The following is a 26,837-nucleotide window of genomic DNA, read 5'->3' as shown; positions in this document are numbered from 1 at the left end:
CCACCCGATGTTACAGGAAGGCCATAAAGATCATCAAGAACATCAACCACCCGAACCACTGCCTGTTCACCCCGCTATCATCCAGAAGGCGAGGTCAGTACAGGTGCATCAAAGCTGGGACCGAGAGACATCTTCTATCTCAAGGCCATCAGACTGTTAAACAGCCACCACTAACACTGAGTGGCTGCTGCCAACACACTGTCATTGACACTGACCCAACTCCAGCCACTTTAATAATGGGAATTGATGGGAAATTATGTAAATATATCACTAGCCACTTTAAACAATGCTACCTTATATAATGTTACTTACCCTACATTATTCATCTCATATGCATATGTATATACTGTACTCTAGATCATCGACTGCATTCTTATGTCACTAGCCACTTTAACTATGCCACTTTGTTTACTTTGTCTACATACTCATCTCATATGTATATACTGTACTCGATACCATCTACTGTATGCTGCTCTGTACCATCACTCATTCATATATCCTTATGTACATATTCCTTATCCCCTTACACTGTGTATAAGACAGTAGTTTTGGAATTGTTAGTTAGATTACTTGTTGGTTATCACTGCATTGTCGGAACTAGAAGCACAAGCATTTCGCTACACTCGCATTAACATCTGTTAACCATGTGTATGTGACAAATAAAATTAGATTTGATTTGATTTAACCCTAACCCCTCACTGCCCTGGTTACTAACCCTGCCTCATTACTGCCCTGGTTACTAACCCTAACCCTGCGTCCTCAGTGCCCTCGTTCTCCCTGCTAATACTACTAGTGGTAAAGGAACGGAACACCAGCCCTCAGGACTGTAGTCAGACACTATTTACAGAGGAGCTCACAACAGGGGAGAATACCCTGACTAACTGCTTGCCCTCAAACTCTCCAGACAGTGATTCCTGGGCTCTGTCCTGAGCTCTGGCAGCTCCATCCGCTCATAGCGGGGCTGGAGTCAACAGAGAGGAGCGAAGAGGACTCTGGTAAAGTGGCAACTGGCAAGTTTGACTGAGCGGACTATCCCGGCTAAATAAATGAAGTGATAGGGACTCACCCTGGATCTGTGTCGCCCAAGCAGCAGAAAATGAATGCCTGGGAGCAGCTCAGAAGACTGTACCCCCGATCTTCAGGCCTCTGAGAATATGAAGAAGTCAAGGAACAGATCCTAATTTATAAGTTGGGAAACATAAAATTCACAAGTGACATTCGCTGAAGATTCTCATAGAAATGTATAAGATCTCCTAAGCCTGTTTGTTTACCACAGACCTTATTTTGAGTTTAGCCAAAACTCCATTAAAGCCCCATAGGCTTTGTCCAACGAACCATGGAGGAGTAACAGCCTACAAAAAGACACCATTACTATTGCTCTCTGTAGTATGAACTATCCAATGTAACAAACACAACATCTCACTATGGTAGTGTTTCCAGTTGTCCCTGGTGACTCTCCTAGGGACTTCATGCGTCAGATTAGCATTTTCATAATGGCTGTATGGAAGATATTGTCAAATGAGTACAATAATTGATGGTGTCAAGAAGTGTTGGATACATTTTAAAAGTTTATACCCGAGGTCCATAAAGTGGTGAGAAGTAATGAGTTACAACAAAAAAATCACTGTTCAAAAAAACGCTTTATTGAAGTTGTGGCATTGTAGTACATTGTTGTTGTTTATGTCCCTTTATTAGGTAAACTAACAATCAGCATGCCAAGAGGTAGAAATTAATATCAGTCAGATACACACACACACTCTGCATTAGTCCTCCTGAACACAAAACAAAACAAAATGACCTAAACCTATCATCATTCACACGAACACTGAAGAGGGCTGAAATCAATAACCTACTGACAAACAGCTTTCCAATTGATAAACACATACAATTGTCTGTGTTTGTGGTGGTAGGGGGGGCACCAATTGGGTGCCATTTCATTTCATGTTCCCTGACTGAGGACCTTTGCAGACTTGATCCTTGACCTCTAGGCTGATAAAACTATACAGTTCAAGTTAAGTCCAACCATGTATCACCCATCTCTCAACATTGAAATAACACTTTAACAAGGTTTTACCTATTAGAGAGACAATACAGGAGTATGACTCATGAGGAAGAGCTGAGTCCTGTGGCTGGCTCATGGGGGGGTGCAAGTCCTGGGGTTGGTGGGAGAGTCTGGGGCCAGAGAGGTAAGGGGTGGAGACAGGGGGGTAAGTCCTGTGGCTGGCTCATGGGGGGTGGGGCCAGAGGGGTGAGGGGTGGAGACGGGGGGTAAGTCCTGTGGCTGGCTCATGGGGGGGGTGCAAGTCCTGGGGTTGGTGGGGGAGTCTGGGGCCAGAGAGGTGAGGGGTGGAGACAGGGGGGTAAGACCTGTGGCTGGCTCATGGGGGGTGCAAGTCCTGGGGTTGGTGGGGAGTCTGGGGCCAGAGAGGTGAGGGGTGGAGACAGGGGGTAAGTCCTGTGGCTGGCTCATGGGGGGGTGCAAGTCCTGGGGTTGGTGGGGGAGTCTGGGGCCAGAGAGGTGAGGGGTGGAGACAGGGTAAGTCCTGTGGCTGGCTCATAGGGGAAGAGAGGGAGGTTTGGTAGGGGAGTCTGGGGCCAGAGAGGTGAGGGGTGGAGACAGGGGTAGGTCCTGTGGCTGGCTCATGGGGGAAGAGAGGGAGGTTTGGTAGGGGAGTCTGGGGCCAGAGAGGTGAGGGGTGGAGACAGGGGTAAGTCCTGTGGCTGGCTCATGGGGGAAGAGAGGGAGGTTTGGTAGGGGAGTCTGGGGCCAGAGAGGTGAGGGGTGGAGACATGGGTAAGTCCTGTGGCTGGCTCATAGGGGAAGAGAGGGAGGTTTGGTAGGGGAGTCTGGGGCCAGAGAGGTGAGGGGTGGAGACAGGGGTAAGTCCTGTGGCTGGCTCATAGGGGAAGAGAGGGAGGTTTGGTAGGGGAGTCTGGGGCCAGAGAGGTGAGGGGTGGAGACATGGGTAAGTCCTAAGGATGGTCCAAGTTTTTTCGTATTCTTTGTTTTTATGAGCATTTATGTCCTCTTAGTCTCATTCACTCCTTCTGTGCGGTGTACATTTACACCAGAGATCTGTATATAATGACTAGATGCTCATGTTTCCACCTTAACAATGGGAGTCGTTGTCCCAAAGGCGGGAAGGCAGGTGACAAGCTTAAGTTCAAAATAAGCGCATAGGGCTTTGATGGAGTGACACCTCTCGCTTCGCCTCTTTCTCCCAAGCCCCTACCACACACAACAACAAAGATGAGAGATCACCACTTCTTCACTGACAAACGGTTTCAACTCTCTATTTGCATTTGAGGTTTGGTCCAACAGAATGGATCATATGGACACCACAACACATGGAGAAATTATTATACTGTAATAGAGAAATGAACCTTTCTAATGAAACCCTGTTTATGTTTCAACTCCTCAGATTTTGAGCAGAGCAGACACTACTAAAACAAATTTACCAATGAACCTTCACCTGGAAAATGAACGCTCAGTTTGTCGCAAGTGCATTATGGTACCACGTATCACTAGCAGTATTTTAGTCAAATAAAGACTTACACCAGCTGTCTAGTCTTTTATAAATGTGCAATAAGCATAAAATGAAGGAGTTGTCATGTCGTTCTCATTCAGAGATAAAGTAGGCCACTTGATTCCAACATCTGAACAAAGTGGATAGGCTAGCATGCTGTTCAAACAGTTGGAGACAGACAGAAGGGTGTGTTCATAACAATTCACCTGTTCTCCTTGTTAGCTGAATCCAGAGCTAGTGAAATTATAACTAGATCCAAGTTCGCTGAACTAGAAATATAAATATTAGCTGGGCACTAACTTTAACTTTATAGTCTGGCTGACCTGGAGCCCATGCCCAAAGCAAGCCTACACTGGAAAGGGAGAACCAGGAAGAGAGAGAGAGGTGGTTAATACAGGCCAGCCAACCGGGTAGGAAGAGATTGATTACTGCTCAGGAACAAATCAGTAGTGATGATGAGGAGGGGAGGAGAACAGCTGAACAAAAAGATTAGTGATCATTAAAAATAATAACGAGAACGAGTAAGAAACTTCTAAGACACCGATAGAGACACTTCCCCTAGAATCAGACTTCCAGGGAACTCCCCCCTCCCCCCTTTTCATTTGACCCAGGAGAGGCTGAGGCAGCGGGCGATGAAGGCGTACGTGTCGGCCACCTCCTGGATGACCTTTCTGGTGGGCTTTCCGGCGCCGTGGCCCGACTTTGTGTCCACGTGGATGAACAGTGGATTGCTCTGACCCGACCAGCGGCCCACCACGTGCTGCAGTGTGGCGATGTACTTCAGGGAGTGTAGGGGGACCACGCGGTCATCGTGGTCACCCGTGAGGAGGAGGACAGCGGGGTACTGGACTCCCTCACCCTCGGGCACGCGTATGTTGTGGAGCGGGGAGTACCTGGAGGGAGAAGAGGAGATTTCTTCAGGGACGATGATGTTCACCAATGACAGATTTCTACAGGGACGATGATGTACGGTGAAAGTATTGTGTACAGGTTTTAATACACCAAACTTGGAGCAAATAGATACAGTGCAATCCTCAAGTATTCACACACCTTGACATTTTTCCACATGCTTACTTCACAGCCTTGTTCTCAAATTGATGAACTTAAAAAAATAAAATAAAAATCTACACACAATAGCCCATAATGACAAAGCAAAAACAGTTTATACATTTTTGCAAATATATTGAAAATAAAAAAACTGAAATAATACATTTACATTACTATTCAGCCCCTTTACTCAGGACTTTGTTGAAGCACCTTTGGCAGCGACTGCAGCCTCAAGTCTTCTTGGGTATGACGGTACAAGCTTGGCACACCTGTATTTGGGGAGTTTCTCCCATTATTTTCTGCAGATCTTCTCAAGCTCTGTCAGGTTGGATGGAGAGCGTCGCTGCACAGCTATTTTCAGGTCTCTCCAGAGATGTTCGATCGGTTTCAAGTCCGGGCTCTGGCTGGGCCACTCAAGGACATTCAGAGACCTGTCCTGAAGCCATTTCTGCATTGTCTTGGCTGTGTGCTTTGGGTCGTTGTCCAGTTGGATGGTAAAACCTTCACCCTCAGTCGGAGGTCCTGAGCGCTCGGGAGAAGGTTTTCGTCAAGGATCTCTTTGAACTTTGCTCCGTTTATCTTTCTCTCGATTCTGACTCGTCTCCAAGTACCTGTCACTGAGGAGTAGCTTCCGTCTGGCTACTCTACCATAAATGCCTGATTGGTGGAGTGCTGCAGAGATGGTTGTCCTTCTGGAAGGTTCTCCCATCTCCACAGAGGAACTCTGGAGCTCTGTCAGAGTGACCATCGGGTTCTTGGTCACCTCCCTGACCAAGGCCCTTCTTCCCCGATTGCTTAGTTTGGGCAGGTGGCCAGCTCTAGGAAGAGTCTTGGTGGTTACAAACTTGTTCCATTTAACACTGATGGAGGCCACTGTGTTCTTGGACCTTCAATGCTGCAGAACTGTTTTGGTACCCTTCCCCAGATCTGTGCCTCGACACAATCATGTCTCGGCGCTCACAAACAATTCCTTCAACATCATGGCTTGGTTTTTGCTCTGACAGGCACTGTCAACTGCTGGACCTTATATAGACAGGTGTGAGCCTTTCAAAATCATGTCCAATCAATTTATCACATGTGGACTCCAATCAAGTTGTAGAAACATCCAAGGATAATCAATGGAAAATGGATGCACCTGAGCTCAATTTCGAGTCTCATAGGGTCTGAATATTTATGTAAAGGTGTATTTTTAAAACATTTTCAAAAAATTCTAAACCTGTTTTCGCTTTGTCATTATAGGGCATTGTGTGTAGATTGATGAGGACATGTTTTTATTTAATACATTTTAGAAGAAGGCTGTAACGTAACAAAATGTGGAGAAAGTCCAGGGGTCTGAATACTTTCCCAATGCACTGTATGTCAAATAGCTGCACTTGACGTTTGCACTTTTGGGATTACACTAAATCAAGCCTTGGAAAGAACATAACATGCATTTGACGTGGTTCTGGAATACTGAAAGATTAATGTTAATATCCCAAACAGGCTAAATGTTCCAGGTTCCAGATTTGTTTGTGCTGTGTAGCAAACACCTATGGTTACTGGCATGACAACCACCATAGAAGTTGGCTACAAAGCTAAACTGATCTGGAACCAGGCTAGGCTTAGGGAAGTGTAGTACTAGCACTCACTTGATGAGCCAGTCAAACTGCTCCTTGACCTCACAGCAGCCGAAGTCAGTGGTCCAGGCGTGGCCGATGGTGAACTTGTGGAACTTGAGCATGTCCATGACGCCCACCTGGGCCACGGCACAGCCGAACAGCTCTGGCCGCTGGTTCACACACGCTGCTGTGGGGGCAGAGGGTGGGACAGATACACGTTATCAGGCAGCGAGAGACAGACACACACACAGGTAAGGAGATAAACACACAAAGACAGAGTAAGACAAAACCGCTGTATATACAGACAGACATTCCAATGTCAACAAAACTGTTAGCTTAGGAAAAAGTGTCAGGGTTGGTTCAGGTTAATGACTAAAAGCTTCAACAAGGAAAAGGGATGTCGTTATTCCGCAACGTACCCACGAGCAGGCCCCCGTTGGACCCTCCATTGATGGTGAGTTTGGAGGGGGACGAGTAGCCCTCCTTGATGAGGTACTCTGCTGCACACTGGAAGTCTGTGAAGCAGTTTTGCTTTTTGGCCAGCATGCCCGCTGGAGAAAAACACACAGAGAGAGTTCAATGTGTGAGTGTGTGTGTAAAAGTGTATAAAACACACAGAGAGAATTGAGTTGAGGGGCAATGTGTGTTACTTTTGGAGAGATCAGAAACCCAAATTGGTCTACACGGACAAGTTCTGGCCTCATTTAGATCTTATCTGTCGGAAAGATATCAGTTTGTCTCTGAATGGTTTGTCCTCTGACAAATCAACTGTACATTTCGGTGTTCCTCGAGGTTGCGTTTTAGGACCACTATTGTTTTCACTATATATTTTACCTCTTGGGGATGTCATTTGAAAACATAATGTTAACTTTCACTGCTATGCGGATGACACACAGCTATACATTTCAATGAAACATGGTGATCCCCAAAATTGCCCTCGCTAGAAGCCTGTGTTTCAGACATAAGGAAGTGGATGGCTGCAAACTTCCTACTTTTAAACTTGTTCTAAGTCCCAAGAAACAAAGAGATCTTCTGTTGAATCTGACAATTAATCTTGATGGTTGTACAGTCGTCTCAAATAAAACTGAAGGACCTCGGCGTTACTCTGGACCCTGATCTCTCTTTAGACGAACATATCAATACTGTTTCAAATAAATAAACTAAATAAAACTAAATAAATAAACAAAATAAACTTCAGTTAGTGCTAAATATGGCTGCAAGAATCCTGACTAGTACCAAAAAATGTGATCATATTACTCCAGTGCTAGCCTCTCTAAACTGGCAAGGGCTGATTTCAAGGTTTTACTGCTAACCTACAAAGCATTACATGGGCTTGCTCTTACCTATCTTTCCAATTGGGTCCTGCCGTACATACCTACACGTACACTACGGTCACAAGACGCAGGCCTCCTAATTGTCCCTAGAATTTCTAAGCAAACAGCTGGAGGCAGGGGTTTCTCCTATAGAGCTCCATTTTTATGGAACGGTCTGCCTACCCATGTAAGAGACGCAGACTTGGTCTCAACCTTTAAGTCTTTACTGAAGACTCATCTCTTCAGTGGGTCATATGATTGAGTGTAGTCTGGCCCAGGAGTGTGAAGGTGAACGGAAAGGCTCTGGTGCAACGAACCGCCCTTGCTGTCTCTGCCTGGCCGGTTCCCCTCTCTCCACTGGGATTCTCTGCCTCTAACCCTATTAAAGGAGCTGAGTCACTGGCTTACTGGTGCTCTTTCATGCCGTCCCTAAGAGGGGTGCGTCACTTGAGTGGGTTGAGTCGCTGACGTGGTCTTCCGGTCTGGGTTGGCGACCCCCCTTGGGTTGTGCCATGGCAGAGATCTTTGTGGGCTATACTCGGCCTAGTCTCAGGCTGGTAAGTTGGTGGTTGAAGATATCCCTCTAGTGGTGTGGGGGCTGTGCTTTGGCAAAGTGGGTGGGGTTATATCCTGCCTGTTTGGCCCTGTCCGGGGGTATCATCGGATGGGGCCACAGTGTCTCCTGACCCCTCCTGTCTCAGCCTCCAGTATTTACGCTGGAGTATTTCTCCTGTCTTATCCGGTGTCCTGTGTGAATTTAAGTATGCTCTCTCTAATTATCTTTCTTTATTTCTCTCTCTCTGAGGACCTGAGCCCTAGGACCATGCCTCAGGACTACCTGGCCTGATGATTCCATGCTGTGCCCAGTCTACCTGGCCGTGCTGCTGCTCCAGTTTCAACTGTTCTGCCTGCGGCTATGGAACCCTGACCTGTTCACCGGACATGCCACCTGTCCCAGACCTGCTGTTTTCAACTCTCTAGAGACAGCAGGAGCGGTAGAGATAATCTGAATGACCGGCTATGAAAAACCGACATTTACTCCTGAGGTGCTGACCTGTTGCACCCTCGACAACCACCGATTATTATTATTTAATCATGCTGGTCATTTATGAATATTTGAACATCTTGGCCATGTTCTGTTATAATCTCCACCCGGCACAGCCAGAAGAGGACTGGCCACCCCTCATAGCCTGGTTCCTCTCTGGGTTTCTTCCTAGGTTTTAGCCTTTCTAGGGAGTTTTTCCTAGCCACCGTGCTTCTACACCTGCATTGCTTGCTGTTTGGGGTTTTAGGCTGAGTTTCTGTACAGCACTTTGAGATATCAGCTGATGTAAGAAGGGCTATATAAATACATTTGATTTGTTACCTTTGTGCCAGGTCTCTCCGTACTCCCCCCCTCCTCTGATGTTGGCCACAGCCAGGACTCCTCCCATGTGTCGGACAAAGATCAGCCGTGATACACTGGGAAACAACATTGAACATCACCTTACTTCCTTTATTTCAGTCTGAACATCACCTTACTTCCTTTCCTCAGTCTGAACACCACCTTACTTCCTTTCCTCAGTCTGAACATCACCTTACTTCCTTTATTTCACTCTGAACATGGGGCGGCAGGGTAGCCTAGTGGTTAAGAGCGTTGGACTAGTAACCGGAAGGTTGTCAGCTCTGGGGTTTGAACTTGCAAGGTACAAATCTGTCGTTCTGCCCCTGAACAGGCAGTTAACCTACTGTTCCTAGGCCGTCATTGAAAATAAGAATGTGTTCTTAACTGACTTGCCTAGTTAAATAAAGGTAAAATAAAAATAAAAAACATCACCTTACTTCCTTTATTTCAGTCTGAACATCACCTTACTTCCTTTATTTCAGTCTGAACATCACCTTACTTCCTTTCCTCAGTCTGAACATCACCTTACTACCTTTATTCAGTCTGAACATCACCTTACTTCCTTTCCTCAGTCTGAACATCACCTTACTTCCTTTCCTCAGTCTGAACATCACCTTACTACCTTTATTCAGTCTGAACATCACCTTACTTCCTTTATTTCAGTCTGAACATCACCTTACTTCCTTTCCTCAGTCCAAACAAGTCCAGGTAGATACAAAGCATCATGTAGAAGAGCCAAGACAAGATAGTCATTTGAAAAATGGTGCTATATATAACATTATTTACAGGCACAATTGTTATCTTAAATAGCCCTAAAAGTCAAATGATACACAGTGCCATCCATAATTATTGGGACAGTGAAGTATTTTTGTTGTTGCTGAGCTCTGTACTCCAGCACTTTGCACTTTAACCTCAGTCATTGTATGACTTCAAATCCAGACTGTCAGCTTTATTTGCGGGTATTTTCATTCCTATCGGGTGAACTGTTAAGAAATTACTTCACTCTTTGTACATAGTCTCCCCCCCCCAAATTTGTGTTTTAAAGTAGTCAAAAGTTTAGTATTTGGTCCCATATTCTTAGCAAGCAATGATTCCATAAATCTTGTGAGGTTGGTATGTCTTAGGGGTATGATATTTGTGCGTCTAACTTCCTCACTCACCATTATTCCCGATTTATTAAGGATGATCCGTCAGCATGGTAGCATCCACATTAATGTAGAAGTATTAAGAAACCAATTATATTCTTATTTACAATAAAAGTGACTCCAAAATGAAAATACATTTACCATTCATTTCTATTGGACACAAAATAATCTGAAATACAACCTAAACAAATAGCAAATCCATCCAACAAGTTTGAAGTCACAAGCTTGTTGTAATCATTGTGTGCTAGGAGTATGGGACCAAATACTACACTTTGGAATAGTTTAATACACAGAAGTAAATATGTCCCAATACTTTTGGTCCCCTAAAATGGGGGGACTGGGTACAACAAATGCTGCAATTGTTAAACAGTTCACTCGATATGGATGAAAATACCCTCAAATTAAAGCTGTCTGTATTTTAACCTCATAGTAATTGTATCACTTCAAAATCCAAAGTGCTGGAGAGAGAGAGCCAAAAGAAGAATACAAATATTCACGAAGGCCACTGTGTGTATAGCAGTAAACAAGTACATTTTCATGAGGAAATTAAAAGAAGAAATCAAGATTAAAGCGACATCATTACATGTAGCAACTGAATGATACATCCAGTGTAACCCGGTGGTGGTACCTGTAGCTGGGGAAAGTGACCCGGTGGTGGTACCTGTAGCTGGGGGAAGTGACCTGCTGGTGGTACCTGTAGCTGGGGGAAGTGACCTGCTGGTGGTAACTGTAGCTGGGGGAAGTGACCCGGTGGTGGTACCTGTAGCTGGGGGAGTGACCTGGTGGTGGTACCTGTAGCTGGGGGAAGTGACCTGCTGGTGGTGGTACCTGTAGCTGGGGGAAGTGACCTGCTGGTGGTGGTACCTGTAGCTGGGGGAAGTGACCTGCTGGTGGTAACTGTAGCTGGGGGAAGTGACCTGCTGCTGGTGGTACCTGTAGCTGGGGGAAGTGACCTGCTGGTGGTGGTACCTGTAGCTGGGGGAAGTGACCTGCTGGTGGTACCTGTAGCTGGGGGAAGTGACCTGCTGGTGGTAACTGTAGCTGGGGGAGTGACCTGGTGGTGGTACCTGTAGCTGGGGGAAGTGACCTGCTGGTGGTGGTACCTGTAGCTGGGGGAAGTGACCTGCTGGTGGTAACTGTAGCTGGGGGAAGTGACCTGCTGGTGGTAACTGTAGCTGGGGGAAGTGACCTGCTGGTGGTGGTACCTGTAGCTGGGGGAAGTGACCTGCTGGTGGTGGTACCTGTAGCTGGGGGAAGTGACCTGCTGGTGGTGGTACCTGTAGCTGGGCGAGTGACCTGCTGGTGGTAACTGTAGCTGGGGGAAGTGACCCGGTGGTGGTACCTGTAGCTGGGGGAGTGACCTGGTGGTGGTACCTGTAGCTGGGGGAAGTGACCTGCTGGTGGTGGTACCTGTAGCTGGGGGAAGTGACCCGGTGGTGGTACCTGTAGCTGGGGGAGTGACCTGGTGGTGGTACCTGTAGCTGGGGGAAGTGACCTGGTGGTGGTGGTACCTGTAGCTGGGGGAAGTGACCCGGTGGTGGTACCTGTAGCTGGGGGAAGTGACCCGGTGGTGGTACCTGTAGCTGGGGGAAGTGACCCGGTGGTGGTACCTGTAGCTGGGGGAGTGACCCGGTGGTGGTGGTGGGGAGTGACCTGTGGCTGGCTGGGGAAGTGACCTGGTGGTGGTGGTACCTGTAGCTGGGGGAAGTGACCTGGTGGTGGTGGTACCTGTAGCTGGGGGAAGTGACCTGGTGGTGGTGGTACCTGTAGCTGGGGGAGTGACCCGGTGGTGGTACCTGTAGCTGGGGGAGTGACCTGGTGGTGGTGGTACCTGTAGCTGGGGGAAGTGACCTGGTGGTGGTGGTACCTGTAGCTGGGGGAAGTGACATGGTGGTGGTGGTACCTGTAGCTGGGGGAAGTGACCTGGTGGTGGTGGTACCTGTAGCTGGGGGAAGTGACCTGGTGGTGGTACCTGTAGCTGGGGGAAGTGACCTGGTGGTGGTACCTGTAGCTGGGGGAAGTGACCTGGTGGTGGTACCTGTAGCTGGGGGAAGTGACCTGGTGGTGGTACCTGTAGCTGGGGAAGTGACCCGGTGGTGGTACCTGTAGCTGGGAGTGATTGAGATGTTGAACCCTCCGTAGCCGTAGAGGAAGGCAGGGTGAGAGCCGTCCAGCTTCAGGCCCTTCTTATGGACGATGAACATGGGGATCTCTGTGCCGTCCTTACTAGGATAGAATACCTGGACACACAGATACAGGTGCTTGTTGGTGTGAAAACACAAAGATGGTATCAGTCAATTCTGGTGGTTTGTATTAGTATAGATAACCATCTAAATAAAGAAGACCTTTTAGGAGAGGTGCTGAACAACAGAAGATAAAACTATACATAAGAAAAATCTATTGGCATACTCATCGCTCCTTCCTGTCGATATATTTGACCAGTGTTTCATCTTTCATCTGGTCAAACATATCCACCGCAAGGACAGATGAAGGTGCAACTTTCTTTTTAATTTGTATAGCATGAATATAGTGTACAAAACAGTAGGAACTCCTGCTCTTTCCATGACAGACTGACCAGGTGAATCCAGGTGAAAGCTATGATCCCTTATTGATGTCACTTGTTCAATCCACATCAATCAGTGTAGATGAAGAGGAGACAGGTTAAAGAAGGATTGTTAAGCCTCGAGACAACTGAGACATGGATTGTGTCTGTCTGCCATTCAGAGTGTGAATAGGCGAGACAAAAGGGCCTTTGAACAGGGTATGGTAGTAGATGCCAGGCACACCGGTGTGTGTCAAGAACTGCAATGCTGCTGGGTTTTTCATGCTCAATAGTTTCCTGTGTGTATCAAGAATGGTCCACCACCCAATGGACATCCAGCCAATATGAAGCATGTGGGAAGCATTGGAGTCAACATGGGCCAGCATCCCTGTGGAAAGCTTGGCACCTTGTACTCCCACTCCCATGTCCCGACAAATTGAGAACCCTTTAAAAGCCGCAAAATATAATCCAACTTTTAAAACAAGTTATTTTTGTCTAGTTACAGCAGTCAACTAGCTAGGTAGCTGTTTAGTTGTCTAGAGCGTTCACTAATCTGGGGCGGCAGGGTAGCCTAGTGGTTAGTGCGTTGGTCTAGTAACCGGAAAGTTGCAAGTTCAAACCCCCGAGTTGACAAGGTACAAATCTTTCGTTCTGCCCCTGAACAGGCAGTTAACCCACTGTTCATAGGCCGTCATTGAAAATAAGAATTTGTTCTTTAACTGACTTGCCTAGTTTAATAAAGGTAAAATAAAATGTGTTGGTAAACAATTAACAAGCTAATTGACTACCACACGTTCTTATCAAACTGTCAATGGAGTAGCCAGTAAGAAACGAGATATGCCGAATAACAGTCTACAAACCACTTCAGATAAGTCACGTTACCAAGAATAAGATTTGTATCTGATTTCAAGCCACCTACAAAGGTGGTTTGAAATATCTGATTCCATGGGCTTTTTGGCTGTTCAGAATGCAGGGGGAAAAGAACAGAATCGAACATGACATTTTTTTTGTTTTGTTTTTGAGTCAGTTGTAGGTATCTTACCTGAGTGGTTTGGTAGTCGGAGGGGTCAAAGCCTTTGACGGTGACCTCGCGGAACACGTGGGGTTGCAGGGGCTCCTTGGTCAGGTCACAGTGGTAGATGATGGCTGGACAACAGGACAAAGAGAGAGGACAGGTCATTGACTTGTCACTGTTTCACTGCAGTATGATAGAAGATCCATACAGACTCCTGCAAGAACCTGTATGAGACTGACAGCATGAGCGACACCTGGCGGCGGGAAAGAGGTGGAGTTGTTGAAAGTTTGAGTGTCTGTGTTTGAGTGTCTGTGTGTGTGTGTGCGCACATTTGTGAATGCATGTGTGTGTGTGTGCATTGGTGCATGTATGTGTGTGTGCCCATGCCAGCATTCATGTATCCACGTCTCCCTCTAATTCCCTCTTGTGTCCATCCGGTGAAGCCCATCACAGAGTTTGTGTGTGCCATGACACCGCACCTCTGCCCCCCCGACACCGCACCTCTGCCCCCCGACACCACACCTCTGCCCCCGACACCACACCTCTGCCCCCCGACACCACACCTCTGCCCCCATGACACCACACCTCTGCCCCCATGACACCACACGTCTGTCTCTGATACCTGGCGACAGAAAGGAGGTGAAGTAGTAGAAGATCTCAGAGTCTCTCTTGCGTCCGGTGAAGCCCACCACTGAGCCCACGTCCAGAGAGAAGGTCCTGAGCTCCTCCCCCGAGCTCAGACGGTACATCTTCAGCACGTTCTTCACGTCGTGCAGGAAACACACAAAGAGTAGGCTGTTGTAGGTACAGGTGGCAAACACTAGAGAGGGGGAGTGCAAGACGGGGGTTAGTCAATCTAAAAGTTTAAAAACCATGATCACCTAGACAGAGTATTCCTAGGCAGAATATGGATGTTATTTCCTGTTAGGACCTGCTTTAAACCAACTGTAAATAATAACTGTTACAGAGCCTTCAGAAAGTATTCATACCCCTTGACTTAATCCATATTTCAATGTGTTTACAACCTGAATTCAAAAAGGTATTCAATCCAAATCTCACCCATCTACACACAATACCCCATACTGACATGTTTTTAGAAATGTTATTGAAAATTAAATACAGAAATCTCATTTACATAAGTATTCACACCCGAGTCAATACTTTGCAGAAGCACCTTTGGCAGCGATTACAGCTTTGAGCCGTCTTGGGTATGTCTGCATCAGCCCTGAGCCGTCTTGGGTATGTCTGCATCAGCCCTGAGCCGTCTTGGGTATGTCTGCATCAGCCCTGAGCCGTCTTGGGTATGTCTGCATCAGCCCTGAGCCGTCTTGGGTATGTCTGCATCAGCCCTGAGCCGTCTTGGGTATGTCTGCATCAGCCCTGAGCCGTCTTGGGTATGTCTGCATCAGCCCTGAGCCGTCTTGGGTATGTCTGCATCAGCCCTGAGCCGTCTTGGGTATGTCTGCATCAGCCCTGAGCCGTCTTGGGTATGTCTGCATCAGCCCTGAGCCGTCTTGGGTATGTCTGAATCAGCCCTGAGCCGTCTTGGGTATGTCTGAATCAGCCCTGAGCCGTCTTGGGTATGTCTGAATCAGCCCTGAGCCGTCTTGGGTATGTCTGAATCAGCCCTGAGCCGTCTTGGGTATGTCTGCATCAGCCCTGAGCCGTCTTGGGTATGTCTGCATCAGCCCTGAGCCGTCTTGGGTATGTCTGAATCAGCCCTGAGCCGTCTTGGGTATGTCTGCATCAGCCCTGAGCCGTCTTGGGTATGTCTGCATCAGCCCTGAGCCGTCTTGGGTATGTCTGAATCAGCCCTGAGCCGTCTTGGGTATGTCTGAATCAGCCCTGAGCCGTCTTGGGTATGTCTGAATCAGCCCTGAGCCGTCTTGGGTATGTCTGCATCAGCCCTGAGCCGTCTTGGGTATGTCTGAATCAGCCCTGAGCCGTCTTGGGTATGTCTGAATCAGCCCTGAGCCGTCTTGGGTATGTCTGAATCAGCCCTGAGCCGTCTTGGGTATGTCTGCATCAGCCCTGCGCCGTCTTGGGTATGTCTGCATCAGCTTTGCACATCTGGAGTCGGGGATTTTCTTCCGCTCATCCTTGCAGATTTTTGTTCAAGCTCTTAAATTAGATGGGGAGAGATGGTGAACATCAATCTTAAGGTATTTAAAAAAAAACAGATTTTCAAGTCTTGGCATTGGCTGGGCCACTCAAAGACTTTCACATTCTTGTTCTGAAGCCTGTATGCTTGGGGTCATTGTCCTGTTGGAATGTAAAACTTCGCCGCAGTCTAAGGTTGTTTGCACACTGAAGCAGGTTCTCATCAAGGATTTGGCTCCATTCACGCCCATGCTTCACATTTACATTACATTTAAGTCATTTAGCAGACGCTCTTATCCAGAGCGACTTACAAATTGGGATGGTGTTAAGACAGGCAAGGTGCTGTGCCTGTTGTCCTCCAGAGCGGTTTGCATTTAGGCCAAATAGTTTCAATTTTTTTTAGCTCATTAGACCACAGAATGTTTTGCCTTATGCTCGGTCTTTCACGTGCCTTTTTGCAAACTCCAGGCATGCCGTCATGTGCCTTTCTCAGGAGTGGCTTCCATCTGGTCACTCTCCCATAACGTCCAGATTGGTGAAGTGCTGTTGAGACTTATCCTTCTGGCAGGTTCTCCCATCTCAGCCAAGGAACTCCGTAGTTCTGTCAGAGTGTTCATTGGGTTCTTGGTCACCTCCCTGACCAAGTTCCTTCTTGCCCGGTTGCTCAGTTTAGAGCTGGCCGTCCGACCAGGCAGTTCCATATTTCTTTCATTCCCCAATTATATGCTCTTTAGGGTCGTTTTATACCCTCATCACAATTCTATCTCGTGATCTACAGACAGTTCAGTGGACTTCATGGTATCGATTCTGCTCTGACGTGCATTGTCCACTGTGTGACCTTATATAGACAGGTGTTTGTCTTTCTAAATCATGTCCATTAATTGGTCACAGGTGGACTCCAATCAAGATGTAGTGACATTGTGATGATCAAAAGAAATTGGATGCACCTGAGATTAATTAGGAGTGCATAGCGAAGGGGTGTGAATACTTATGTCAATGAGATATTTATGCATTTCATTTTCAATAAATTAGCAATAAATGTATACATGTTTTCACTTTGTTATTATGGGGTATTGTGTGTAGATGGGTGAGAAAATACATTTTGAATTCAGGCTGTAACAAAATGTGTAATAAGTTAAGGGGTATGAATATTTTCTGAAAGCACAGCATGTCTTCACTGTTTGCTCCTACTGCCAAAAAGTGATTATCTAAATTATCACAAAAAGTGATTACCAAATTATCCAATTCCCCTTTAGCTATTCTAAAACATTACTTATTGAGAGCAGAAAACAGCGGACATTACTTTTTCCTTTTTAGTGGATATTCTTGTTGTAGAGCTATAAAGCATATTATGTTGGTAAAACCCTCTCCTTTCATTCAGTCTGTGACCTACCGATGACGTCCTTGTCGTGCTGGGGGATGAGCTCCTTCCAGTTGGCCTGGGCAGGCTGGGCGAAATCGATGTTGATGAGACGGTAACGCGGGGCCACCAGGTTGGTCTTGAAGGTGAACACCGTGCCCTCGTTGGTCACATACTCGTACTCCGCATCAAAGTTGTCTATCAGCTTCACCCACGGCAACAGGCCTGGAGGGGAGAGAGATAACTTGGCATCTTCAACTAAGCTAGTCAACTAAACAAATACTCTTACTAAGGCAACACATGGGGAGGGCCATCCAAGACATAGACAACGCAAGACAGTCACAACGCAAGACAGTCACAACACAAGACAGTCACAACACAAGACAGTCACAACACAAGACAGTCACACACAAGACAGTCACAACACAAGACAGTCACAACACAAGACAGTCACAACACAAGACAGTCACAACACAAGACAGTCACAACACAGTCACAAGACATTCACAACTAGGGCTGTTACAGTGACCATATTTCCGCCCAAACGGCAGTCATGAGTCATGAAGGCAGCCAAATTCCACGTGACTGTTTAGTCACGGTAATTAGGCTTCTCCAAGCTCTGATGCTGCTGATGGTCCTTAGTAACCTACCAAACTTGCCTGGTACTCAGCACTCTATTGTCCCTCTAATCACTCTGACATCAATTAATAAAATAAAAAAATGTACCTTTATTTAACTAGGCAAGTCAGTTAAGAACAAATTCTTATTTTTTAATGACGGCCTAGGAACAGTGGGTTAACTGCCTTGTTCACAGGGGCAGAACGACAGACATTTACCTTGTCAACTCAGAGATTCGATCTTATAAGTCCAACGCTCTAACTACTAGGCTACCTGCCGCCCCCCGAAAATCTGATCAAACACTTCAAGCATGAGCTCATGTTGCGCAACATTTTTTATAGACTATGCAATTGTGTGAGAAAACAGAGATAGCTGATGGGATGCTCTATTTAATGGAGGCTTTCTATAGGCTAAGCCTTCTATATCGATTTATCAACTGTCCTAATATTAAGCATATTGCTTCTCTTTACAACAGGAGTATTGCCTACCTGGCTGGAATGAAAATTAACCACAGGAAAACGTCCCCCATTTGCTATTTAAGTGCATAGATGACTGATTATTTTCCGCTGACCCTGTTTCGAGGCATGATAATGGTCCATTCTATTTTCTTCTCCCCAATTTCATGGTATCCAATTGGTAATTACAATCTTGTCCCATCGTTGCAACTCCCATACGGACTCTGAAGAGGAGAAGGTCGAGAGCGGTGCATCCTCCGAAACACAAACAATCCACACTGCTTCTTGACATAATGCCCACTTAACCTGGAAGTCAGCCGGACCAATGTGTCAGAGAAAACACAGTACACCTGGCTGACTGTGTCAGAGTGCACTGCGCCCGACCCGCCACAGGAGTCGCTAGAGCGCGATGGGACAAGAACATCCCTGTCGGCCAAACCCTCCCCTAACCCGGACAACGCTGGGCCAATTGTGCGCCGCCCTATGGGTCTCCCGGTCGCTGCCGGCTGCGACAGAGCCTGGACTCGAACCAGGATCTCTAGTAGCACAGCTAGCACTGCGATGCAGTCCCTTAGACCACTGCGTCACTCAGGAGGCCCCGATGCCACAGAATTCTAAGCAAATCTTGTCTGCTAAATGAACTAGTGTAGCCTACAGCCATTTGGCATAGCCAGACCTAACATAAGGACAACTCAGAGTATGCTAGTCGGTCCTTCTGAAATGTTCTTCATATCATGTTTCTTTAGACCAGTCTAAAATAATGGATTTCTTAGACTTTTTAAAATGTAGATGTTCCAAAGGTCTGTGGAAGCCAGGAGTTGCTAAATGTGACAATGTTAATTAACAGTCAATTACCATGAGAACGCCAGTTATTTGCTTGACAATCTCCGGCTGACGAAATGTCATGATCGCCACAACCCTATTCACAACACAAGACATTGACAATACAAGACATTCACAATCTATAGTGGATGTTCTTGATAACACATCAAGTCAAAGCCTATGCCCTACAACAAATATGGTGGCCGGTCAGTGGATGGTGATTATGCGTTAAGGAGACTAAAGAGAAAGACTGATCTGATTAGGTTGTGGTGTGCATGGTACCTGTGATACCCTGAAGAGTGGTTTGAAGGTCACAGTACCACAGCCGGTTGACCGGGTCACAGCCCTTCCTGATAGACAGCAGTACGTAGCGCCCGTCATCTGACACCTGGAGTGAGATCGCACACGGACACCTTTCAGAATGCTAATACAACACTGTGCCGCTAGCGCTAATCAACCAGAAACCTACACTGATGACGAGAGGCATTACGACACTATAATCAGGATTCTAAATATCAGGGACATAAGACAAGAACTACAAGTCAGATTCTGTGCTGTCCACTTCCCTCTATGGACATAAAGGGAGAAGACTGGTGTAACACAGATGGTGGAAACTCACTCACAAAGTACAGACTTCAGGAGAAAGATAGATATTAGGATACACGTTATGTCTCCTCAAAATGGTACTTGGACTAAAGATAAGAACCATTTCTGCATTGTCTAAGAGATATGAGACAGTCAAGTCCCGGTCTGTTTAGTGTCTAGCCAAGTCCAGCAGCGTACCTCGACCCCACTCATCCACTTAGGGTGGTCGGGGAACTCGGCACACAGGCAGTCCTGAGACTGGGGGGTCCCCAACACGTGGAAGTAGAGCTTCTGGTGCAGGTTCGTGGACGTCTCAGTGCCTAGAGAAGGAGAGTAATGTGTTCATACATTTAACTAAAACTAAATGGAACAAACTAGTTCCCCTCTAAATATCCAAACATCCCCTCACCGTCACTTTTGCCCTCCTGCTTGGGGTAGGAGTTGTAGAAGAGGCCCTTGCCGTCATGGGTCCAGGACATGCAGCTGAACTTAACCCTCTCCAGCCGGTCATTTAGGGCCACGGCCCCCTCCACCCGCAGGAAGTGCATCTCCACCCAATCAGAGCCGCTGGCGCTGGTGCCATATGCCAGGTACTCGCCGTCCTCTGAGAAAGCATAACCTGAGGGACACAAGTAGCGCATGGTCAGAGGAACCATTCACGTTATTTATATTGTGAATAGTGATGAATATGTTCATTTAGAATGCATTGTGAATAGTGATGAATATGTTCATTTAGAATGCATTGTGAATAGTGATGAATATGTTCATTTAGAATGCATTGTGAATAGTGATGAATATGTTCATTTAGAATGCATTGTGAATAGTGATGAATATGTTCATTTAGAATGCATTGTAAATATAAATAAAATAGAAATTGCGTTTATATACACGTCATTGGCAGGTTCTAGTAGTTACTGTATTTTAGTGCCAACACGAGCTGTACTGGCTTATAATTTCACTTTCCCTTTCACATGGTCCTTTCCAGCACGGTTCCACTGTGGTAGATGTCTAAACATGCCAGTGCAGCGTAAAGGCTGATACAGTATACTGGTAGATTCTAGGCTGTTCAGTACAGTAGAACGTGATGTCAGAAACGCACCTTCATGAAGGAAACCGTCATCTGTACAGTATTACAAACAGGACGATATTCTACATCATAATGAGCATTGCTTGACCATGTCTCCATCCCCCACCTCGTAAAGCGACAGTCCCGTCCTCAGAGAAGGTGTTTGGGTCCAGGAAGACCGTGGGCTCTGCCTCTAGACTCTCCTGAACATACATTACACTCTGGTTCTGGAGGCCCGTGTTGTAGAAATGGAAATACCTGCAGCGGGGGATAGAGTGTCAGCACAAAGCCAAGGAACTAAACTACCCAAAAGACAACAGTCTCCATCTTTAGGGGAAGGCTATATTTTGTCTCATCCTCAATTAATCTTGCCTCAAGACCTCTCTCCTTGCTTCCTTCTCAAAATGCATTGGACCAGAAGGTACATGAGGAGGAAGCTTGGACCTCCTCCTCCACTACAGTTGAGAACGAGGCAGATAGGATGTGAGGAATCACAGAAAGACAAATTGAGAAAAGTCCAAAACCTCCATGAACCGCCTCAAGTCTCCCTCTTTCTTTCATTCTCTCCCTCTCACCTGCTCCCCCTCTTGAAGGGGCAGCTGTATTTGGGGTAGTCATAGAGCTCCGTCATGCGCTCCTTGAACAGGTCCCGCACCTCACAGCGGTCCAGGTAGGGCAGCGTCAGCTGGTTCTGAGCATTGACAAAAGCCTGGGAAGAAACAAGACAAACTCAGCAAAAAAAAGAAACTTATCTTTTTCAGGACCCAGTCTTTCAAAGATATTTGGATTTTTACAAATTAACTTGACAGATCTTCATTGTAAAGGATTTAAACACTGTTTCCCATGCTTGTTCAATGAACCATAAACAATTAATGAACATGCACCTGTGGAACAGTCGTTAAGACACTAACAGCTTACAGACAGTAGGCAATTTTAAGGTCACTTATGAAAACTTAGGACACTAAAGAGGCCTTTAGACTGACTCTGAAAAACACCAAAATAAAGATGCCCTGGGTCCCTTCTCATCTGCGTGAACATGCCTTAGGCATGCTGCAAGGAGGCATGAGGACTGCAGATGTGGCCAGGGCAATAAATTGCAATGTCCGTACTGTGAGACGCCTAAGACAGCGCTACAGGGAGACAGGACGGACAGCTGATCATCCTCGCAGTGGCAGACCACATGTAACAACAACCCTCCAGCATGACAATGCCACCAGCCATACTGCTCGTTCTGTGTGATTTCCTGCAAGACAGGAATGTCAGTGTTCTGCCATGGCCAGCGAAGAGCCCGGATCTCAATCCCATTGAGCACGTCTGGGACCTGTTGGATCGGAGGTTGAGGGCTAGGGCCGTTCCCCCCAGAAATGTCCTTGGAACTTGCAGGTGCCTTGGTGGAAGAGTGGGGTAACATCTCACAGCAAGCACTGGCAAGTCTGGTGCAGTCCACAAGGAGGAGATGCACTCCAGTACTTAAAGCAGCTGGTGGCCACACCAGATAGTGACTGTTACTTTTGATTTTGACCACCCCTTTGTTCAGGGACACATTATTCCATTTCTGTTAGTCACATGTCTGTGGAACTTGTTCAGTTTATGGCTCAGTTGTTGAATCTTGCTATGTTCATACAAATATTTACATGTTAAGTTTGCTGAAAATAAACACAGTTGACAGTGAGAGGATGTTTATTTTCTGAGTTTATTAACACCACTGCAATGACCACTAACTCACAGAAGGTGGGGCTGGTTGCAACATCTACGCAGCTGATCTCAAAATAGGGGTTGCCTGATATGAAAATGGGGTTGTGGGAGAATTTCCAAAATCCTGGTAAAAAAATATCTAATAATTGTCTTTGTCTCTCAAAATCATTTTAATGTGGTTAACCTTGAAAACCTAAATGAAAATGATTGAAATATAAAAGTAAAAATTCAACCAGAGAGCACCCTTAGGTAGTGGGAAAAGCCCACTGTGAATGGCTCAGCCCACTACGCAAAGAAACCACACACTATTGCAGAGACTGATATTACCGGCCGCAATTGATATGGTGAAAACAATGTGTGGGGAGGCAGAGGCACAGAAACTCACATCAATACTTCTGTCAGATAACAATGTGAAACTAACATTTTATGCTATGGCTAGCAATCAAGAGGAAAATGACTGAACGACTCAAAAACTCCCCTCTCCAAATGGATGTTAGCTGTGAGGGCCGAGATGCCCACACATTGACCTTTGTTCACTACAGGTGCTCTCTAAGAGGACATATTGTTCTGTCTCACAATTCCTGGGCATGAAACGGCACAGGGGATGTTCAGTGTGCTGCATGGCTATATTGACGAAAAACAGATTCCATGGGATTGAATGGTGGGCTTTTCCACAGATGGGTCTACATCTATGGCGGAACGACGGGCAGGCCTCTGCATTCTAGTTATGAATGTGTCTCCCTCTGCCATATGGACGCATTGTATGATACACTCACTGAGCTAGAATGGATACACCGAAAGCAACCTGTGGAAAAAGAGCTGAGCGCAGAACTCTGAGATATGCAGCAGCTAACTTCGATTGTAAACTACATCGTGCACACCTGTTCACAAAACTACTGTGTGCGGAGATATGGGATCAGAGAAGGACAAAGTTCTATTTCACACGAGGCTTGGTGGTTATCAAGGGGGAGTGTTGAAAAAAAAAAAGGAATTGAGAGAGGAACGGTTGTCATTCACAATGGATGTAAAAAAATAAATAATTAAACAAACTTGACTTTGTGTAATGAAAAGAAAATGTGTGTCTCCTTGCCTATGTAAGAAATATTTAGAAAGGGGGTTAAATGCAAAATATTCTACATATGAGTGAATCAGCTAAATTCATTTGACTGTGATCCTGGCTCAGTTAACATGCCGGTAAGTGAAACCTAACAGTTGATCGAGCTGTCATGTGGTCAAATGCTGCAGACCATGCATTCACGGGTCACTATGGAAGAGTTAAGGTTCCTGAGTCAAAGGGAATACTGTTCTGTCTCCCGCCGAGCATTACAACTCATGGTACGCTGATTCAGTGCTCTCATCTGCATTAAAGACAAATATAGATCCAGGTTGGATGTGACAGGAGAGATGAGGGCGCACTGTCGACCAGGCCCCCTGACTTCGAGAAGCTCCGACACAACACGCATCAAGCACACCCTTCTCATTAGTGGATGTGAGATAAGAGAAATTATGTCAGACTAATTTGCAATTGATTCTCATAGCCCCAATTAAAAAAGTTAACTTGTTGGCTTGTTAATTACATAATTTTTCACATGGGTGGGTCACGAGACTTTTCATATATCAAAATGGGGTCATGGGTCAAACAAGTTTGGGAACCACTGATCTACGGTGTCAGTAGCTCAGGGATCATCAACTTTTCATGAGCGGATGGTCGGGGACCGGAACATAATTACAAATCATTTGTAGACTGCAAATTGACCGCAAGAAGCCCAAACCGATATAATAATGAACTAAAACAGAATTATTTCAAACCTTACATTTATATACAATGACATTTATACCTAGATAATGGTGTTAATACTACATTCCATGTGAATTTCTGTCACCAAATTGACACTGACTAAGAACTCCCTGACAAACGTGCTGGTAACGTTGCCACACCATTCCTTGAGCCAGTGGTGCTGAAATACACACCGTATTTGGAGTGACATGAAAGATAGCATTTACCTGCGTTTTCTCGCTGTCTGGGTCCTCCAGCCAACTGTACGGATCAGGAATCTTGTTACCATGGTAGTCATCTGCCTGTCAGAAATAACCAGCCGGTGAAATCCAGAATGTGCGCCAGCAGTCAGACAACAACTTTGATCATTCATCGTTTGCTGCTGGCTGGTATGTGATAACTAGCTAAGCTAAAAGGACAAGAGGCAACGTTAGCTTGCTAACTAGCCAGCCTAAGCATGGCTAGCGGCTAACATGAAATAAAGCTAACAAAATCCTAGCTAGCTGGCTCATTCATTTGACCTAGCTATGCTACAAGATAAGTTAGCGAACTCGGTTGATATGTTAATTTGTTCAAATAATGTCACTAATTAAGTTATTTTAGTAGCCTCAAGCTATCCAACTAAATAGCGGTACATGACACGCTCACTGGGTAATAAAGAACAAGCTAGCTAGCAAGTGGCTAGCTCCTCACCATTCACTTAAAAGCGACATGTCTAGCTAGCTGTTACTGGTTACTACTAGCTAGCAAGCTAGTTAGCATGTTACTTACAACTGCCTCGTCACGGTAAGCATGTGGGTACTGGAAAGACATTTTAGAAGTGACTGTTCAGAGATTCCGTAATAAGAAAAGTTATGTAAAATAATGAATGACTGGTTTTGTTATGACTTTCTGGATCCAAACAAACACCAACTTGAATGTCGAAGCTCTGGCCAGAATGGATTTGCTTATTTATGCTGCGTTCAAAACCAAGTGGGAAGGTGGTATTTGCCACATACGACTGGGGAAATTCTAGTAGAACGGCCACCCAACTGGTAATTACTATATCATCACTGAGCTCCGACTTCTCCCACAGGCTAAACTCTGATGTAACCTACTAAGGATTTGACCTCGATATCAACATTTTCGGAAAAAAAAAAAAAAAAAAAACATTATTTATAAAAAAAAACATCTATTAATGTGGATTTTGAAAACTCTACATGGTTCACCAGCATGATATCTGTGCTTTTAGTTTATGGTAGACGCAGCTTGTTTTCCATTAGCCAATCAGCGTGTCTCAACAAGTTTAAAGCACGTGACTGCATCCAACTCGTTTTTGCGACTTTACTGGCAATTACCACCATCACACGTCGTTATAAACGCAGCATTAGCTGCAAACAATCAAAAGTCACCACCAAGACAGCATCCAGGTTGGCTGATAGGAGCGGTTGAGTCACGAGAATGCCCCCTGTCGGTGGATTTGTGGATGGAAGAGTGGGTTTTGGACGGCTAAATTTGGATCTATAACGATGAGGCTATTTACGTGCAATATTTGAAAGTAAATACAAACAATGGCGATTTTAGCATGTCAATTTTGGTGGGGCAAACAAACCAAAATATATGTAGATGCATGGCAGCAAAGCCACTACACTACACTAAACAATCCAGTAATTGCACTATAACGGTGACAAACGGTGCCCACAAACTGTTAGGACCTACATAAAGCTGTCCCAACAGCAGTCCCAATAATTTACCACTGCTACACCTGGCTATCAGCAGAGCCTTGTCTGGCAGTGAAACAGTTAATTCAGCCTCATTTACTGCCTTGGCTGACTTGCTTAAACAAATGTGATTTCTACTGACAATTGAGATGTACAAACTATGGCATAAGTGGACAACGAGCAGATAAGAGGCAATCCGTCATTTTGATTACGACATTCATGAGCGAGCTAGGACGATGTAGTCAATATAACTATTTGTTTAGCACTTTTGAAATGTACGACAGAATTGTCAGACCTTTGGCCGTTCTTACAGTATTCTCCCTGTACACCAAGTCAGAACCATAGGATAAATAAAGGGGGCATATTAGCAGACAATTAAAGCGCTTACAACATTCGATGATGACACATTCTCTAAAACAGGCTATAGGCTACATATGCAAGTCAGAACAGTATTCTAAATTATGAGGGGAAAAGGGACCAAATTATTAGGGTGAGGCACATGGGCAACAACAGCTTACTACACAACATAGCTTTGGTATTACTTTCTTAGCTACAGTATACATATCTCCCTGACATATTACATTTATGCAGCAGCATAAAATACATGTCATTCTCTGGATTTATGATTCTTTCAAGACAACTGGGAACTCGGGGAAAAAAAACAAAGTTGATCATGACGTCAGTGATCTTCAGGTCGGAGCTCTAGAAAGATGCCCGAGTTCCCGACTTGCAATTCCGAGTTGGATGACTGTTTAAAATGTATTTTTCCAGTCGGACCTCATTTTTTTCAGAGTTGCCAGTTGTCTTGAACTCACTGAAGTCTGAGATTTCCCAGTTCCGTGTTTCCAGTTGTTTTGAGCGCGGCAGAAGTCATGCTGGATTGACAGTATGGCAAATGTTGAATCTTTATCCTTTTAAGCTTGGAAAAGAGACCCTTAAACCCAGACTTGGACCACACACCCACTCCACTGAATAGCAGGCTAGTGATTGCTTTGCAATGCTTGCAGTTAGCCACTGATTCCTTCCAAACCACTCATTGTTGAATTTGCGATATTCAACTTGTTGTGTAATGTTTATGGCCGATGAGC

General features: G+C 45.7%; 1 protein-coding gene across 1 annotated transcript; it reads right to left on the bottom strand.

The window, feature by feature from the left end:
• Positions 1-1,621: 1,621 nt before the first annotated feature.
• On the bottom strand, positions 1,622-25,056 carry prep (prolyl endopeptidase). Its single transcript, XM_029645323.2, has 15 exons — positions 24,821-25,056; positions 24,277-24,351; positions 21,153-21,286; positions 20,705-20,835; positions 19,921-20,130; positions 19,710-19,831; positions 19,209-19,314; positions 17,065-17,256; positions 14,194-14,391; positions 13,599-13,702; positions 12,118-12,254; positions 8,852-8,946; positions 6,592-6,723; positions 6,203-6,359; positions 1,622-4,420 (listed from the first exon to the last, which is right to left on the bottom strand). The coding sequence occupies exons 1-15, from the start codon at positions 24,860-24,862 to the stop codon at positions 4,126-4,128; spliced, it is 2,130 nt and encodes a 709-aa protein (XP_029501183.1). The 5' UTR covers positions 24,863-25,056; the 3' UTR covers positions 1,622-4,125.
• Between the last annotated feature and the right edge of the window lie 1,781 nt (positions 25,057-26,837).

This window comes from Oncorhynchus nerka, linkage group LG24 (assembly GCF_034236695.1).
Source record: "Oncorhynchus nerka isolate Pitt River linkage group LG24, Oner_Uvic_2.0, whole genome shotgun sequence".
Classification (NCBI taxonomy): domain Eukaryota; kingdom Metazoa; phylum Chordata; class Actinopteri; order Salmoniformes; family Salmonidae; genus Oncorhynchus; species Oncorhynchus nerka.
The sequence above is the reverse complement of the archived record's forward strand: the minus strand, read 5'-3'. Positions and strand labels throughout refer to the sequence as shown.